General features: G+C 39.5%; 1 protein-coding gene across 1 annotated transcript in view; it reads left to right on the forward strand.

Moving 5' to 3' along the window:
- The window catches only part of qrsl1 (glutaminyl-tRNA amidotransferase subunit QRSL1), a 24,576-nt gene extending 12,604 nt beyond the window's left edge, over positions 1-11,972 (forward strand). The window contains exons 8-11 of the mRNA XM_036593186.1: positions 1,778-1,970; positions 4,263-4,380; positions 6,750-6,955; positions 11,071-11,972. Coding sequence (XP_036449079.1) covers positions 1,778-1,970; positions 4,263-4,380; positions 6,750-6,955; positions 11,071-11,288 — 735 coding nt within the window. The 3' untranslated portion in view covers positions 11,289-11,972. The remainder of the gene's footprint in view (positions 1-1,777; positions 1,971-4,262; positions 4,381-6,749; positions 6,956-11,070) is intronic.
- Positions 11,973-15,693: the final 3,721 nt, after the last annotated feature.

The raw sequence follows: 15,693 nt of genomic DNA on the forward strand, positions 1-15,693 counted from the left end.
CCAGTAGTTACATCGTTTGCATGTGTTGTTAATGTGTAACTACACAGTAATTAGAGAAACAGTGTAAAGTGGGACCATATTTGTACAAATTTAAGGGACACATATTTTTATTGTTTAAGTCTTTTAAGAGCTTTTTTTAATCTAGGCCTTAATCCAAGTCCAAAGGGTATGAGATCCTTTAAAACTTTGCAAGGTGTTGTGCTTTTATTCAACAGCCATGGGTTCATCAAACAGCTGACTGAGGGTTAAGCAAAGCAAAACTCCCACGTCACTGCCAAGTACCTACAAGGCAACTTGGCTGGCACAGAAATAGTGACGCAGTGGCCCACTGTGCCGTGTTGTTGAACTAACATCATGTACACGGAAGGGTCTTCAGAAGTTAACCTTAACACCTTATCATAAAAGACAATGTCTGAAGTATGCAAAACAACATCTAGGTAAGCCAGAGGCAATTTCCATCATCTGATGGAACAAAAATTGCACTCTTTGGCGCCAGTCACCAGAGGTATCGTTGAAGAAAAAAGGAGCAGCATTTAAAAAAAAACAACTTGCCAACTGATCATTGAGGTGGTCTTATCAAGCTTTTCTCAATCAAGCTTATATCTAAATCAACTGTGAACTACTTCAAGCAAGAGTAAGCCTAATAAACTAGTGAACTAATGAACTAATATTTCTGAAATACTTGACTTCTGTAAGGAAACGCAGGGAAAAATTCCTAAATCTAGAACAGAAAGAATGTTAGCTGACAGCTAGAAATATTTGGAGGCTGTGATTTCAGGCAATGGGGGTCTTACTAAGTATAAATGAAAAGCTGTCCACACTTATGCAGATGCCAAATTTTATGTTTTATGTTGTATTTTTTGCATACAACTTCACCGATTGGGGATAACATTATGACCACCTCCTTGTTTCTACGCTCACTGTCCATTTTATCAGCTCCACTTACTATATAGGTGCACTTTGTAGTTCTACAGTTACAGACTGTAGTCCATCTGTTTCTCTGCATACTTTGTTAGCCCCCTTTTACCCTGTTCTTCAGTGGTCAGGACCCCCATGGACCCTCACAGAGCAGGTACTATTTGGGTGGTGGATCATTCTCAGCACTGCAGTAACACCGACGTGGTGGTGGTGTGTTAGTGTGTGTTGTGCTGGTACAAGTGGATCAGACACAGCAGTGCTGCTGGAGTTTTTAAACACCTCACTGTGTCCACTCACTGTCCACTCTATTAGACACTCTTACCTTGTCAGTCCACCTTGTAGATGTAAAGTCAGAGACGATAGCTCATCTGCTGCTGCACAGTTTGTGTTGGTCATCCTCTAGTCCTTCATCAGTGGTCACAGGACGCTGTTGGCTGGATATTTTTGGTTGGTGGACTATTCTCAGTCCAGCAGTGACACGGAGGTGTTTAAAAACTCCAGCAGCACTGCTGTGTCTGATCCACTCAGACCAGCACAACACACACTAACACACCACCACCACGTCAGTGTTACTGCAGTGCTGAGAATGATCCACCACCCAAATAGTACCTGCTCTGTGAGGGTCCATGGGGGTCCTGACCACTGAAGAACAGGGTAAAAGGGGGCTAACAAAGTATGCAGAGAAACAGATGGACTACAGTCTGTAACTGTAGAACTACAAAGTGCGCCTATATAGTAAGTGGAGCTGATAAAATGGACAATGAGCGTAGAAACAAGGAGGTGGTCATAATGTTATGCCTGATCATTGTATACTGTAACGACAATTTTTTTCCCCCTAAATTCTCATGTGATGCTGCAGGAGTATCATGCCCCGGGGATGTCGGCTGAGACCCTGGCGCAGTGGGGGCGTGTGGTGGCCCTGTTTGAGCGTGCTGGGGCGCGAGTCAAAGAGGTTTCGCTCCCTCACACGCAGCACTCCATCGTCTGCTACCACATGCTCTGCTGCTGCGAGGTGGCGTCCAACATGGCGCGCTTCGACGGCCTGCAATACGGTACGCAACAGCTACCTGATCTACGCCCTGATCTCAGCACAGCAGTACAGCAGGGGTATAATAGTGCAGGGGTGCATCAGGATATATCAGTATAAAGGTAGTGACTTTACTGTGTCAAAACAGAGGAATAAATTATAACTAGAAAGGAAAAGTTCGTGAACGAACTTCAACAAATCCAGCTAATAAGAATGAAAGATGCGGTAACTGTTGATTTGATTTGTTTGCGATTGCTTTGAATAACTTAATTAAGTTTGTATAGTACTGGTTGGTTGAAAGTAGTGGGTAGTTCACACTCTGAGAGGGTTTTATGTTCTTCTTTAGTTTATGGGTTATTTAAAGCTAAAGAGGTGGTTAATGAGGTGTTACGAAGGGTTTGTTAAGGTGATTGCTAAGGTGTTACTAGGTGGTTGTGTTTCAGATGATTGGTAGGTTGTGGCTATGCTGTTGCTATTGTCTACCAGGTGGTTGGCAAGGTGCCGCTAAACCATTGCTATAGTATTCCAGGTGGTTACTAAGGTGTTAGTAGGCTGTAGCAGTGCAATCCTAGGCGGTCGTTAAGAAGTTCCCAGGCCATTGCTATGCAATCCTAGGTGGTCACTAAGGTGTTCCTAGGCCATTGCTATGCTATAGTATTCCAGTTGGTTGCTAAGGTGTTAGTAGGCCGCAGCAGTGCAATCCTAGGCGGTCGTTAAGAAGTTCCCAGGCCATTGCTATGCAATCCTAGGTGGTCACTAAGGTGTTTCTAGACTGTTGCTATGCTATCCCAGGTGGTTGCTAAGGTGCTGCTGTGCTATCCCAGGTGATTTCTAAGGTGTTGCTAGGTAATTGCTATGCAATCCTAGGGGGTGGCGAAGGTCATTGCTGTGCCGTTCCAGGTGGTTATTAAGTTACTGCTAGGCCGTTACTATGTTATTCTAGTTAAATGCTGAGGTGTTGCTAGGCCGGCCATTGCTATGCTATTCTCCATGTGTCCTCAGCATAGTCGTGTGAGCAGTGAAGCTCATCAGGTTGTTAAAACGAATCCACATTTTGTACTTCACAAGCACCTTGTGAAGTACAAAATGTGCAATAGTTGTTTACTTTGTGGCTGTAATGGCAGTTAAGGTCAACAGAGATTTGGGATTTTACCATTTGCCCACTGGAAAACAAAATAATCAACCTAAAAACATCTATCAATTCAGAAAAAAAAAATTTTGATAGCATGAAAACAGGAGATGCACGACGACATCAGAATCATATCAGGTACCAGCGGATATTTGCTTAACAGTAAATATAAATATTGGCATTGCAGCGAAGGCAAAATAAGAGTAGTCTCGTGTAAAGTTTGACTGTGTTTTAATAATTCTGAAATGTACAAAATTGTGAGATTTGAGATTCAGTGATGCACTGAATAATCTCGTAATGAACTGTTTTGAGGTTAGAGATTTGCAAACCTACTGTAGAGTAGTGGATATACTGATATCCTGGGCAAGCACGCCATGCTACACCAATAAGAGTCCTTGGACAAGACTCCCAATGTTATGTTCACCTACCTTTGATATATTAAAGTTCTCATCACTGTGGATAAGAGGGTCTACCAAATGCCTTAAATGTAATGGAAGTCTTTAGAAAACGGTTTACATGGTTTAATGATTTTATCTGGGCAGTTACTTTTTGCTAGTAAAACAATATATATATATATATATATATATATATACAGATTATTATATGACGGATTAATTACCTGAAGTAGGTAATGGACGGAGACTGTGGGTGTAGATACTGGGCTACTGGGAAGAGCTTTGGAAATAATTACATTCACATAAAATACTGTTTAGTGTAGCATATTTATATGTTTATCCAGGCAAAGTAATCAATGCAGTGCTAGGAAAGGTGTAGCAAGAATCTGTGAAGAACGACCTTTATTTTTAAACAATAGACAGTTTGAGAATGTTTGAGAACAATTTTGGAGCAAACAGCCACTTTAGCCTCTTTAAAATCTGTTTTGCTTGACTAGTCTTGTATGGAAATGTACCTTACATTTTTATTATCTTTGTTGTGTTTGTGTGTTGCTATGTTGGGCTCAAGATAAGATTAAGAACTACCTGGCTGGAGTAAAGCAAATATATAAAGTGGGCTGGGTGTTTAATAGACTAAACCATATAAACCATTGCGCAACTAACCATTAACCCAGTTACATTTTAACATTATTAACGCCGTAGGAAGCCAGTAAAGAAAAAGCCTCATTGACAGTGCCAGCCTGGCAAATGAATACATCCAACTCACTGTATTCCTCTGCATGTCATTCCTCAGGTCACCGGAGCACAGTGGACAGCTCTACTGAAGCACTTTACGCCACTACACGTCACGAGGGCTTCAACAGCGTTGTCCGCAGCAGGATCCTTGCCGGGAACTACTTCTTATTGAAACAGTGAGATGCTTCCTTCCTGACATCATAGCACAAAGTTCAGCACAAAGCATCTTAATTCCACCTTAATTGTAGTTTAAATGAATGCCTGACCGATATACACTATATGGCCAAAAGTATGTGGACAACTTCCTCTTATTTACTTCCAGTGTTTCAGCCACACCCATTGTTAACAAGTTTATAAAATCATGCACATAGCCAGAAACATAGGCAGTATAATATGTCATACTCAAGAGCGCAGTGAGTCTGTCACTGTCATAGATACCACCGATCAGTTCACGAAATTTGCTGGCCCGCTAGATCTGCTCTGGTCAACTGTAAGTGCTGTTATTTGTGAATAAAAGTCTAGGAGCAAACTCACAGAGTGGGACGGCCAAGTGCTGTAAAAGTCGCTTATTCTCTGTTGCATCGCTCACTACAGAGTTCTAAACTGCCTCTGGCAACAACAACAGCACAAGAACTGTGCGTCGGGAGCTTCATGCAACGGGTTACCATGGCCGAGCATCTGCACACAAACCTAAGATCACTATGCATAATGCCGAGCGTTGGCTGGAGTGGTGTAAAGCAAAAGCAGATGCCAGGAGAATGCAGATACAGGAATGCATAATGCCAACTGTAAGGTTTGGCTGGGGAGGGATAATTGTCCAGGGCCATTTTTCAGGGTTTGGGCTAGACAGTGAAGGGTAATGTTTATGGCATTTGGCAGACGCTCTTATCCAGAGCAACTTGCAATTTGATCATTTTACACAGATAGGCGAAGGTGGTGTTAGGAGCCTTGCTCAAGGACTCTTATTAGTATAGTGCAGGGTGCTTACCTAGGCCGGGAATTGAACCCCAGTCTACAGCGTAGAAGGCAATTTAGGGAAGGCCCTTTCCTGTTCCAGCATGACCTTTTCCTGTGCAAGCGAGGTCCATAAAGACATGGTTTGAGGCATTTGGTGTGGAGGAACTCCACGGAGCTCATCACATTGAACACCTTTTTGATGAACTGGAACATCAAACGTGAGCTGGGCCTTCTCGTTCAACATCAGTGCCTGACCTCACAAATGCTCTTTTGACTGAACCTCAAATTCTCACAGACACACTCCAAAATCTTGTGGAAAGCTTCCCAGAAGAGTAGAGGCTGTTATAGTTGCGAAGGGAGGCGAGTCCATATTAAAGTGCATGGTTTTGGAATGGGATGTTCTTTGAATGCTCTTTCAGGATGTTCACAGATTCATCCACTCGGTGTCCAATGGTGGCCTAACTTCTTTTTTAACAGTTTGTTTCTATTGTTTTTAGACAACTGTTACAGGCAGCATAATTCTCTATAACTATAACTGGCATAATGGCGTTACATGCATTTATTTTGTAAAGCTTTGTTTACATTTGTGAGATTTTTTTTCTAACTCTTCATTTTAAAAGCCCCAAATGCTGCATCACCATGGTGGTGAATAATGAGGAGGCAGAGTTGCATGTGTAGTTATTTATTAGGAGGAATAACATAGTGCAGCTCGAAGGCTGGCTAAAGCGTTTGGGAAATGGAAACTGAAACTGGGGAGCTGCAACTCTATGATAAACAGCAGGGGGCGCTGTCGCAACATTCCTAAGTTTCAGTTAATTGAAACTTAGTTTTGTTTTAACCTTGTTTACATCAGTAGTGGTAGCTGTCAAGCTGACTAACTTCAAATTGGACGTCATTTTTAATGTGCTTATGTTTCAAATGTGCACGTATCGTCTGTATCTAGGTAACAGACATAAGAGCTGATTATCGACTTCAATCGAATAGTTGTGGATTTCCTAACTTGAGATAATATGATGTAAGATAAGAATAGTATTATGTGATCTAAATCTTATATTGACCTTATCGGAGCTTAATGTAGGACAAAAGATAGGAAGTTTCTGTAATATGGCACTGAACTGAACCTATTTCTTTGAATGAAAAGAGACCTAAAACCTCAAAAAGTGAAGGTCGTTTTAAAAACATAAATGAAATTAGTCCCATAATCCCATAGTTTGTAAGGTTTGGCTCAAATAACACAAAAAATATGTTTTCCAGGTTGTTCTGGCTACTGTGCTTGTGCAGATCTTCACAGCTGAGGGTGGCAATTCCCACTTGTGTCCTTACCAGCAAGCTAATTTGCTGTTCTATCTCCATAAACATGCACCATGATGAGTGTAACAAGCTTTACCATTCATTTTCCAACAAGTGACCTGTCTCCTCCTTTATAATGTCTCTGGTATAAACTTCCACTACTTGCGTTAGCCTCTTAGCTCCAGTGCATGACCACAGACAACCTGTCTGATCGACATTTGGGCTGAGGGGAAAACTGTAAATGTTCCACCAAGCCTTTAATAGAATTTGTTGTGGTAATTTCTCTTCCCACGTGCAGGAACTACGACCGTTACTTTGTGAAGGCCCAGCAGATCAGACGTCTGATTACAGAAGATTTCCGGCGCGTGTTCCAGTCAGGTGTTGATGTGCTTCTCACGCCCACCACGCTGAGCGATGCAGCGCGCTACTCTGACTTCATCCAGGAAGACAATCGCACACGCAGCGCTCAGGAAGACATCTTCACCCAGCCAGTCAACATGGCAGGTGCGCAGCGCATGCACAGAATCAAGCTCTATCTAAACAAGTTACAGCAGTGGTTCATTAGAAATACATCTGAAGTTTGTCTGTACTTTTATAAATAACAGCATCATCTATTTGAGATTGCTTAATTCACTTGATCCTTAAAAGGCCTGTATCTTGTATTTTTCTTATATTTAAATTTCACCTTATAACATTCCCCACTAATAACATCAGTGTGGGTTTATGTACCCAAAACATACATACTTTATTTTTAAATGACCAGAAAAGATGAGGAGGGGTTCACCACTCTGTGAAAGACTGCACAGGCAAATAGTCCAACAATTTAAGAGTAATGTTTCTCAACATAAAACAGCAAATAACTTTTGCTTTTCATCATCTACGCTACATAATATCATTAAAAGATTCAGAGAATCTGGAGAAAACTCTGTATGTAAGGGACAAGGCCAAAAACCAGTATTTGCTGGCTGTGATCTTTGGGCCATCAGGCGGCACTGCATAAAAAACAGACATGATTCTATAGTGGAAATCACTGCATGGGCTCAGAAACACTTCTGAAAACCACTGTCTGCGTAAACAGTTTGTCGCTGCATGCAAATATGCAAGTTAAAACTCTAAAATGCAAAGAAGAAACTGTATATTAACATGATCGAGAAACACTGCCGCCCTCTCTGGGCCCAAGCTCATTTAAAATGGACTGAGGCGAAGTAGAAAAGCATGCTGTGGTCCAACAAATCAATATTTTTATTCTTTTTTGGAAATCATGGACACTGTGTCCTCCGGGCCAAGGACCACTCAGATTGTTATCAGTGCACAGTTTAAATTCCAGTATTCATGATGGTATAGGGGTGCATTAGTGCATATGTTTTGGCAACATATGCTGCCATCCGACAACGTCTTTTTCAGGGAAGGCCTTGATTATTTCAGCAAGAAAATTCCAAACCACGTTCTGCATGTATTACAACAGCATTTTATTCCAAGCAGTTTTAGCTTTTAATTCTATCTTTCAATTTGCAATGGATTTTACCAAGAAATTTAATTTACACATGGTGACATTTTTTGGAGAAAATTCACTTCTTTTTTTTATTTTTACTATTTGACATTTAATATTTACTAGTTGAAATTAATTTTCACATGCGCCCATTGGATTCTGACAAATAGAAAAAAAAGCTAATGATAATTAGATTTGCTGTATCTCAAACAAAAAATGACCACATTAAACTTTAATTCACGTTCGTAAAAATTATTACTGCATTTATAATGAACTGGAAATTCATTGCTTAAATTCCTACCAATGAGAAATGAAATCTTACACACCAAAACAAAATTCCTACAATTAAAAGTTGAATTTTCAGTTTAAAAGTTGAATTTATAGGCATAATTTTTCTAATAAGGAAGCTGTGATTCTTGATTAAAAGTTAAAGGCGTCTTTACCAAACACTGTATAATTATTTGTATCACTTCTTCCCTTAAAATTCATAGCTCTGTTCCTGAGAATTTTGTTTTTCTTTGTGTCTTTGTGTTCGTTTTATTTTATTGTGTCAATTCCATATCTGAAAATATTCTAGAGCGACAGTAAAACTCCAACAAAGTTCTGGCTTTAATTATCCATGTTTAAGGCAGAGCATGCTAAAAAGCGTGAATGGACATAACCGTTAGCTTGATGCTAATATTATATAGGAATTCCCATTGACAGGCTAATGGAAATTAGCATAATTTCTGAATGTCTAAAGTAAACTTTGCTATATTTACAGTAGACATGAACTGCTGGCATGTTCATGATTTAATGACTGTGCTGTACCGACATTAAGTGTTAACACACACAAGTTAATCGTCCATGAAGCCTCCTAAACCTGTTTAAGCTTCGTCCTATGTGTTATTTTTATCATCCAATAGGACGGTGTTAGTCTGGAACCCTGATTTAAGACTATGGCAAATCATGTAATTACTTGTAAATTGTATTTAAATCAATCAACATTATTAACAACAATGCCTTTAATAAAAGACATAAAAACAAAAACGAAAGAACCATTTTGGTTCACTACTTAAAGCTAAACGTGACTACAGAGCTAACAAAAGCGTCATGAGTAAACATAATCAGTTACCTGTAACGACCAAAAGGAACTTAGGAATGTGCTCTAATGATTAGCCTCTATTGTTCTGCCCTGACCTTTACTGACCTCTCTGATGATCTCACCATTTAATCCCCCAATCTGCACACTGGCCCAACAGACTAAACACAAAAAACCCAGCAAACACCATTGTTCTAAAGCTGCCAAGTACCTTTAACTCGTCAATCCATCTTTCATGTTAAAGGAAAGCAGCTGTCCTCCCAAAAGGGTGTTTGACAATAAACCGATAGTTGGCTTAGTTGGAGTTTGTCTTTAGGCTGAGTATAAATTGTTTATTAAGTCCAGACCTTTGACCCCACTTCACAGAACAGTTGTTTTTTTTGTTTTTAAATGGCTCCATTGCTGTACCAGAACCGAGAGGATGTCTGAATAGTCTGACAGGTCAACGCTTCCATTATCTTCCATTACCCAGTGCTATTCAATCGTAAGCCTGTTCCCTCTTTCACAATTTAGTTTTATCCATTCTTTGAACAGTCAGCTATTCGCCAGCTTCTTGTTAGAATTTTCCCGTTCTACCTTAAACGGTGCAGCAGTTACATTCTGGTGCTTCAGGCGTCAACACTGCTGGACTATTTAAGGTGGAACGGGAAAGTTAGCTAGTTAGCTACCGAGACATTAGCATGCTATTAGCGATTTTTTATGCTTTTTACGAAGAAAATTACCACAATACATTGAAATTACATTAAACTAAGAAAATACAGTGGTTATCGTATTTTTTAACTGAGAAAATTCTCATATTTTTGGGTTTCTTTGGTCTCTTGTTCAGCCATCTTGCCGGTTTTTCTTTTTTCTCATATCACTCTGTTTGGAGTCTTTGAAAAACCTCTGTTTGGAGGGCCATGTAACCCTAACACTTCACCCTACCCCTCTATCTAAACAAAAATTGGGACACCCTACCCCTAGACGTGAACACGCAAAACAGAGGGCTAAGGGCTCAGTGGTAGGGGCGAGGGGTGAAATGGGATTGGGCCTTAGAGTGCCGTTTGTGATCCAGAACTAATAATCCAACATATATACCTGACTTCACAAATGCTCCTCTGGCTGAATGCAATCAAATCCTCACAGCAATGTTTTAACATCTAGTGTAAAGCCTTCTCAGAAGAGCAGAAGCTGTTACTGCAGCAAAGGAGGACAAACATCCTATTAATGCTCTTAATTTCAGAAGAAAGTTGTATTGTAGGTGGAAATATATAGAGTATATATACATTGGCTGTGTTCAGTATAGTATACTGTGTACTGTATACTGCGTACTGCATCAGTATAGACTGAACACTACATGCTACTCTTCATAGTAGTGTAACTGTACAGTACCCAGTATATGACACAAGCCATGTGCTACCATAGGGCGGTGCCATCTCAACTCCTAGTCCCCACTTTCCTCAGCCCTCCAATCACTGCTCAGCAACCGTTGCTAACTGCTTTTCAGCATGTAGGTTTAAAAATGTCAGCTTTGGATTGGTCTGTGTGGTAAACCTGTGTGGTTTCCAAACACACCTGTTTTAACCCATTTGCAAGTGATTTCATTTTCATTACGTCCACAGTGTTAATATGAGCTAGTTTGACTGCAGCGTGACCCCACACAGGAGCTCGAAAAGCCGATGTTGAGCGAATTGCTGAGACAAACTTTATTATCCTAAGTTAGTGTTTTAACCACGTTATCTATGCAGTTAGTTAACTTTTAAATGGACAAAGTAAGCAAACGCTCCCTGAAACCAGCAGCGAAAGCTGGTGTGGCTTCAGCGTTGCAGCATTTGGTCAATTTTCTTTAATTTTGCTGTTGTTAATGTGTAAAAAGGCTGAAATCCAGGGCTATTAAAGATATCCAGGTGGTTACGTCAGTGCTTACGTCCTCCTTAAATGACCGCATTGCATTTTACGATTGCCGTAGATTCGATCTCCCACCTATTTTGAGCCGTTAGTTGAATTCGCAAGAGTATATATTAAGATCCATGGCCATGAAATCTGTCTTCTGTCTCTCCACACCTTCAGGTCTTCCTGCCGTTACCGTACCAACAGCGCTCTCAAGCAGAGGCCTTCCTATCGGCCTGCAGCTGATTGGACAGTCTTTCCAGGACATGAAGTTGCTGACAGTGGCCAATTGGATGGAGCAGCAGCTCGACTTCCCCATCATCCGTTTCCATGACGACGCAGCGGAGGGGAAGACAGACAGACAGGACCAGGAACGAGAATGCAAATTGGGGTCGTGAATGATAATAGCGAGGGTCATATTGGTGCGGCGTACAAACACAATTTGCACTCAAATAAGAAATGCATTCATTCTGAAGAGAGCGGCCTTATTGCAGGTATCTGGTTTCGGAGCCGATTTCCATCTTGTTTTGTACCCATGCTGCAGTTTGTGAATTCAGTAAACTGAGCTGTGTTTGACATCCTGGACAGCCCTTGTGTCTCTGAAGATTGAGTTACTTACTCCTACGTGCCCCTGAGAACCTCCTGACATTTGATGCCTTCAGATTTCAGTCTGGGGGAAAGTAAAACCAGTGACTCAATTTGCTTAAATGAAGCGGTCAGGGCCGGAACCTAGAAGCCAGAGCACGTCTCAGACTATACAACAGCCCGATTGGTGTGGAGCATTCTACCGAATTGTTGACTTAGACTTTAAAACCCTTTTGAATTATCCAATACCTTAATTATGTTCATTTTATTAAACAAATGATTGTAGTTCCATTTTGTCACTGCCAAAACACTGTCATAACACTACTGAAACTTTACCAAATGATTCAGTAGTGACTGTTTCAGTTGTGAGAATTTTGCCTCTTTTTGTGCAGAACTCAAAAACGCTAGTCAGTACATGACTAGCAGACACAGCTTTGGACAGTTGTACACACATAAAATCATAATCATAAAATGTATGTAATTGCTGAAAATATGTTTCAGTAGTGACAATGTTACACACTGATTTTCAGACTTTGGGACACCTTTACTTCAAAATAATCGGATCTAACTCCTCACCATGTGGCCATGAGGGTCAGGGATGCAGCCTCACTTCCTGTTCTAAAATGCAGGGGTGTGGCTAAAATAAAGCTCCGCCTATAGATTATAACTCTTAGTGTTTCGGTAGTGACGTGAAAACAGGACAGAATTTTTGAATAAAGTTTTTTTTTCTTTAAAAAATTAAACTACTTAAAAAGGCTGAAAAATATTAGATTATTAAAATTTAGGGGTTAGGTTTGGGACAGACAACTCCCAATAGACAGTGCCCTATAAATGATTATTATTTTTTTATATATATTTTGCTTCTTCCTATCTCTGTTAATGCCTTGGGTTTAAAGAGATCATATCATCATCCTTGTAAATATCTAAGGACTGAATACTTCATTGTGTTTTATTGGAAAGCACTACGGTTTTAAATGTGCTGTGTAAATATAATTTACTTCACTTCTTTACATTTAGTGTTGTTTTTAGGGGTTTTACTGTGCAACCGCAGTTTGAACTAATTCAGTAGAAAGGCACATATATCAATTGGTCAGTAATATTGGCGGATATGGACGGCTCACTATCAGTATTGGTCAAAATGTCAGTCGTTTACAGTAATACTGTTCACAGCATCGCCAGGATAGGAACAAGCCACCCCTTGACCATAGGGCACAACTTTATATGATCGAGACAATCAGGTCCATCTTTAACTGTGACAGAAATACAGGCTGAACTGCTCAGTTTGAAAACAAAACATCATGGCTAAAATTATAAAAACATGCAAAATGTATCCAAACATGATCTTTAGCATGAGGATAACCTGCAACTACACACACATTTCTATGAAGAGAACGGATGAAAAATAAGAGGTAATTGACACAAACCAGACAGTGCAAGGGCAGCATCGTGATTGGACACAGTGGGCCCAGGCCCACCCATTTTCATTACTGGCCCACCCTGAATCGAGTCACATTGTATTATTGGTTACTGGAATTATTTTGGTCAGGCCAAATATACCAAATCAAAGTGAATGGCCTTCATTTATGCTAAATCTCTCCTAATTAGAGCTGTATGGGATTGATAAAGCACTGTATTTCAATTATATTGCTATGTACTCTGAGTATGATATGCCTAGCAATATATTATAAGCACATGAATGTATAAGGCCTCATTTACATATGCAGCTTTTAGTGATATCAGTATTGCAACTGCCGTAATCACAATATAGCAGTATATTGTACAGACCTTCTCCTAAAATACTGGGAATGTGTTTTGAGGACATCACTAGAGTGGTGGGAAGAAAAAGTGAACCCTAGTGATGTTCTCAAAACACATTCCCAGTATTTTAGGAGAAGGTCTGTACAATATACTGCTATATTGCGATTACGGCCGTTTCAATACTGATATCACTAAAAGCTGCAATATGTAAATGAGGCCTTATACATTTGTGTGCTTTTAATACATTGCTAGGCACAATTGACTCAGCAGTTGACTCATATTATACGCTTTTTGTTTTATTTTAGCAGTTCTCCCTGAGCTAAATCCTGTAATCAGCTGTAATTCAGAAGGAAATAAATAGTCACCATAAGAAAAGAGTATAAATTCTAAAACAATCATAAAGCAATATGAGAACAATCATGATACGTTGCATTGTTAAAGCACTTACAGGCTGGGTATGGCAGGTTTTGAAGTTAGCTGTGTATTTTCTCTGTAGACATCAAAGGTCATGTAAGTAACTTTTTCCATTACAGCAGAAAATGCTGAAGCTCAGGTTTGACCTCTGCAGCACACTTTCACCACGAATACAGAAGAAAACAATCACTTCCTGTGTCCAATGTGGCTGATGACATCATCTATCAGCATTACAGAATTGTAACTGAGTCAGATCCGCTCAGATGCTGCCTACTCGGTGCTTTCTATGACCACTTGATTTGCTCTGAGTTATAATTGGGGGTCAGAATAAGGTCGGTCCACTGGAAAGTAAACGCACCGTTCTACCGAAGAAGTTCAAACTGCAGCCCCACAGTAGATATTTAAAAAAACAATGACGTATTCAGAGCTCAGATATTTACAAGGTTATTATGTATTTAAACCCAAGGCATTAATAGAGATAGTAATAGACTAAATATATACAAAATCATAATTATAGGGTACTTTCTATTGGGAGGAGTCTGTCCCAAATCTTAACTCCTAAATTTGTGAAAATAATTAACATTTAACATTTTTTGCATTTTTTACTGTTTTTTCTTTAAAGATCTTTTTGATTTCTTAAGTTGAAAGATTCAGATTTACCATGAATTGAAGTTTTAAATGAAAATGTCAGATTTTTTCTGTTTTGATGTTGCTAGCGAAACAAAATGTTTTAGTCTGTAGGTCGGAGACCCCTGCATTTAGCCACACCCCTGCATTTCAGAGCAGGAAGTGAGACTGCACCCCTGTCCCTCATGGCCACATGGTGAGCAGTTTGAGCTATTATTTTAAAGTAAATGAGTCTCAAAGTCTGAAAATCAGTGTGGAACATTAAGAATTGTCTGTACTGAAAAACATATTTTCTAATTTTAATGAAATAAACATAATTAAAGTATAGGGTCACTCAAAGCAAAAGGACTTAAATCCAAGTCAGTTAAAAGTCTGAGCTCTGATTTGAGCTAATTCCTTTAGAATCATGTATAAAACACTTTCAGAGTTTAAGCATTTTGACTGGAAGAGGGATTTTCTTATTTTCATTTTCTTTTTTGCAAAGAAGGGTAACTTTGTTATTAAGTGGAACTGTTAAATGTAATGAAAATGTAAGAGAAATTAATGGGATTAAGTACATTCTTAAAAATAAAGGTGCCAAACGGAACCAAAAAGGGGAGCGATGCAGTAGAGGAACCACTTTTGTTTCTTTATTAAAGGCTATTCCCACAACCTGACGCTGTACATCCAAAGAGCCAATTAGAAACCTTCACAGTCATATGCGATAGTTTGTGCGCACCTGGTCAGATGACACATTTTGTTGATTTTCTAAGTGAAAATAAGTGAACATTATCCTCTATAGAGAACACACTTTATTTGCTGGATTTAACATCCTGGGGGAAAGAATAAAACATAAAATGTAGCATGTGCAAAAGTTCTTGTGCAATTTGAATAAATATCTTAAACACAGCAAATAAATAGTAATTGAGCACTAAAATGTGAAGATGATGCAATGTGTAGAGGATGCATTAACCCCTTTACATGCAGCAGCAGGCCCAAAGTTTCATTACACACTTCTATAATCTAAGAATAGCTCAGCCAGTTTGAACTGAAGTCCTTGTAGTTACTGAATAATAAGCCTTAGTATCTAATAAGCCTGGGATTTTAAGGAGTTCATTTATTTTCACTTAGAAAATTTTGTCTATTTGTAGTTGTATATATGCCTGTAGATAGGTCTTTGTATATATTCTATAGTGGCTGCTAAATTTCCTTCAGGATCAATGAACTATCCATCCATCCAATGCAATCCAATCCAATCCAATCTATCTAACATCAATAAAACATGTTGACTGGTTTCAAACTTTTGCATACAGCTGTATATACGCATGCACAATATTCAGAGAGCTTCTGCCCTGTTGTTGGGTCAATCATAATGTTGGCACTGCAATCATGGCACAGTTGCACAGTCAGTTAATTTTTTAGGGGGCAAAATGTAAATGT

The sequence above is a fragment of the Colossoma macropomum genome, unplaced genomic scaffold, assembly GCF_904425465.1.
Source record: "Colossoma macropomum unplaced genomic scaffold, Colossoma_macropomum, whole genome shotgun sequence".
NCBI lineage: Eukaryota > Metazoa > Chordata > Actinopteri > Characiformes > Serrasalmidae > Colossoma > Colossoma macropomum.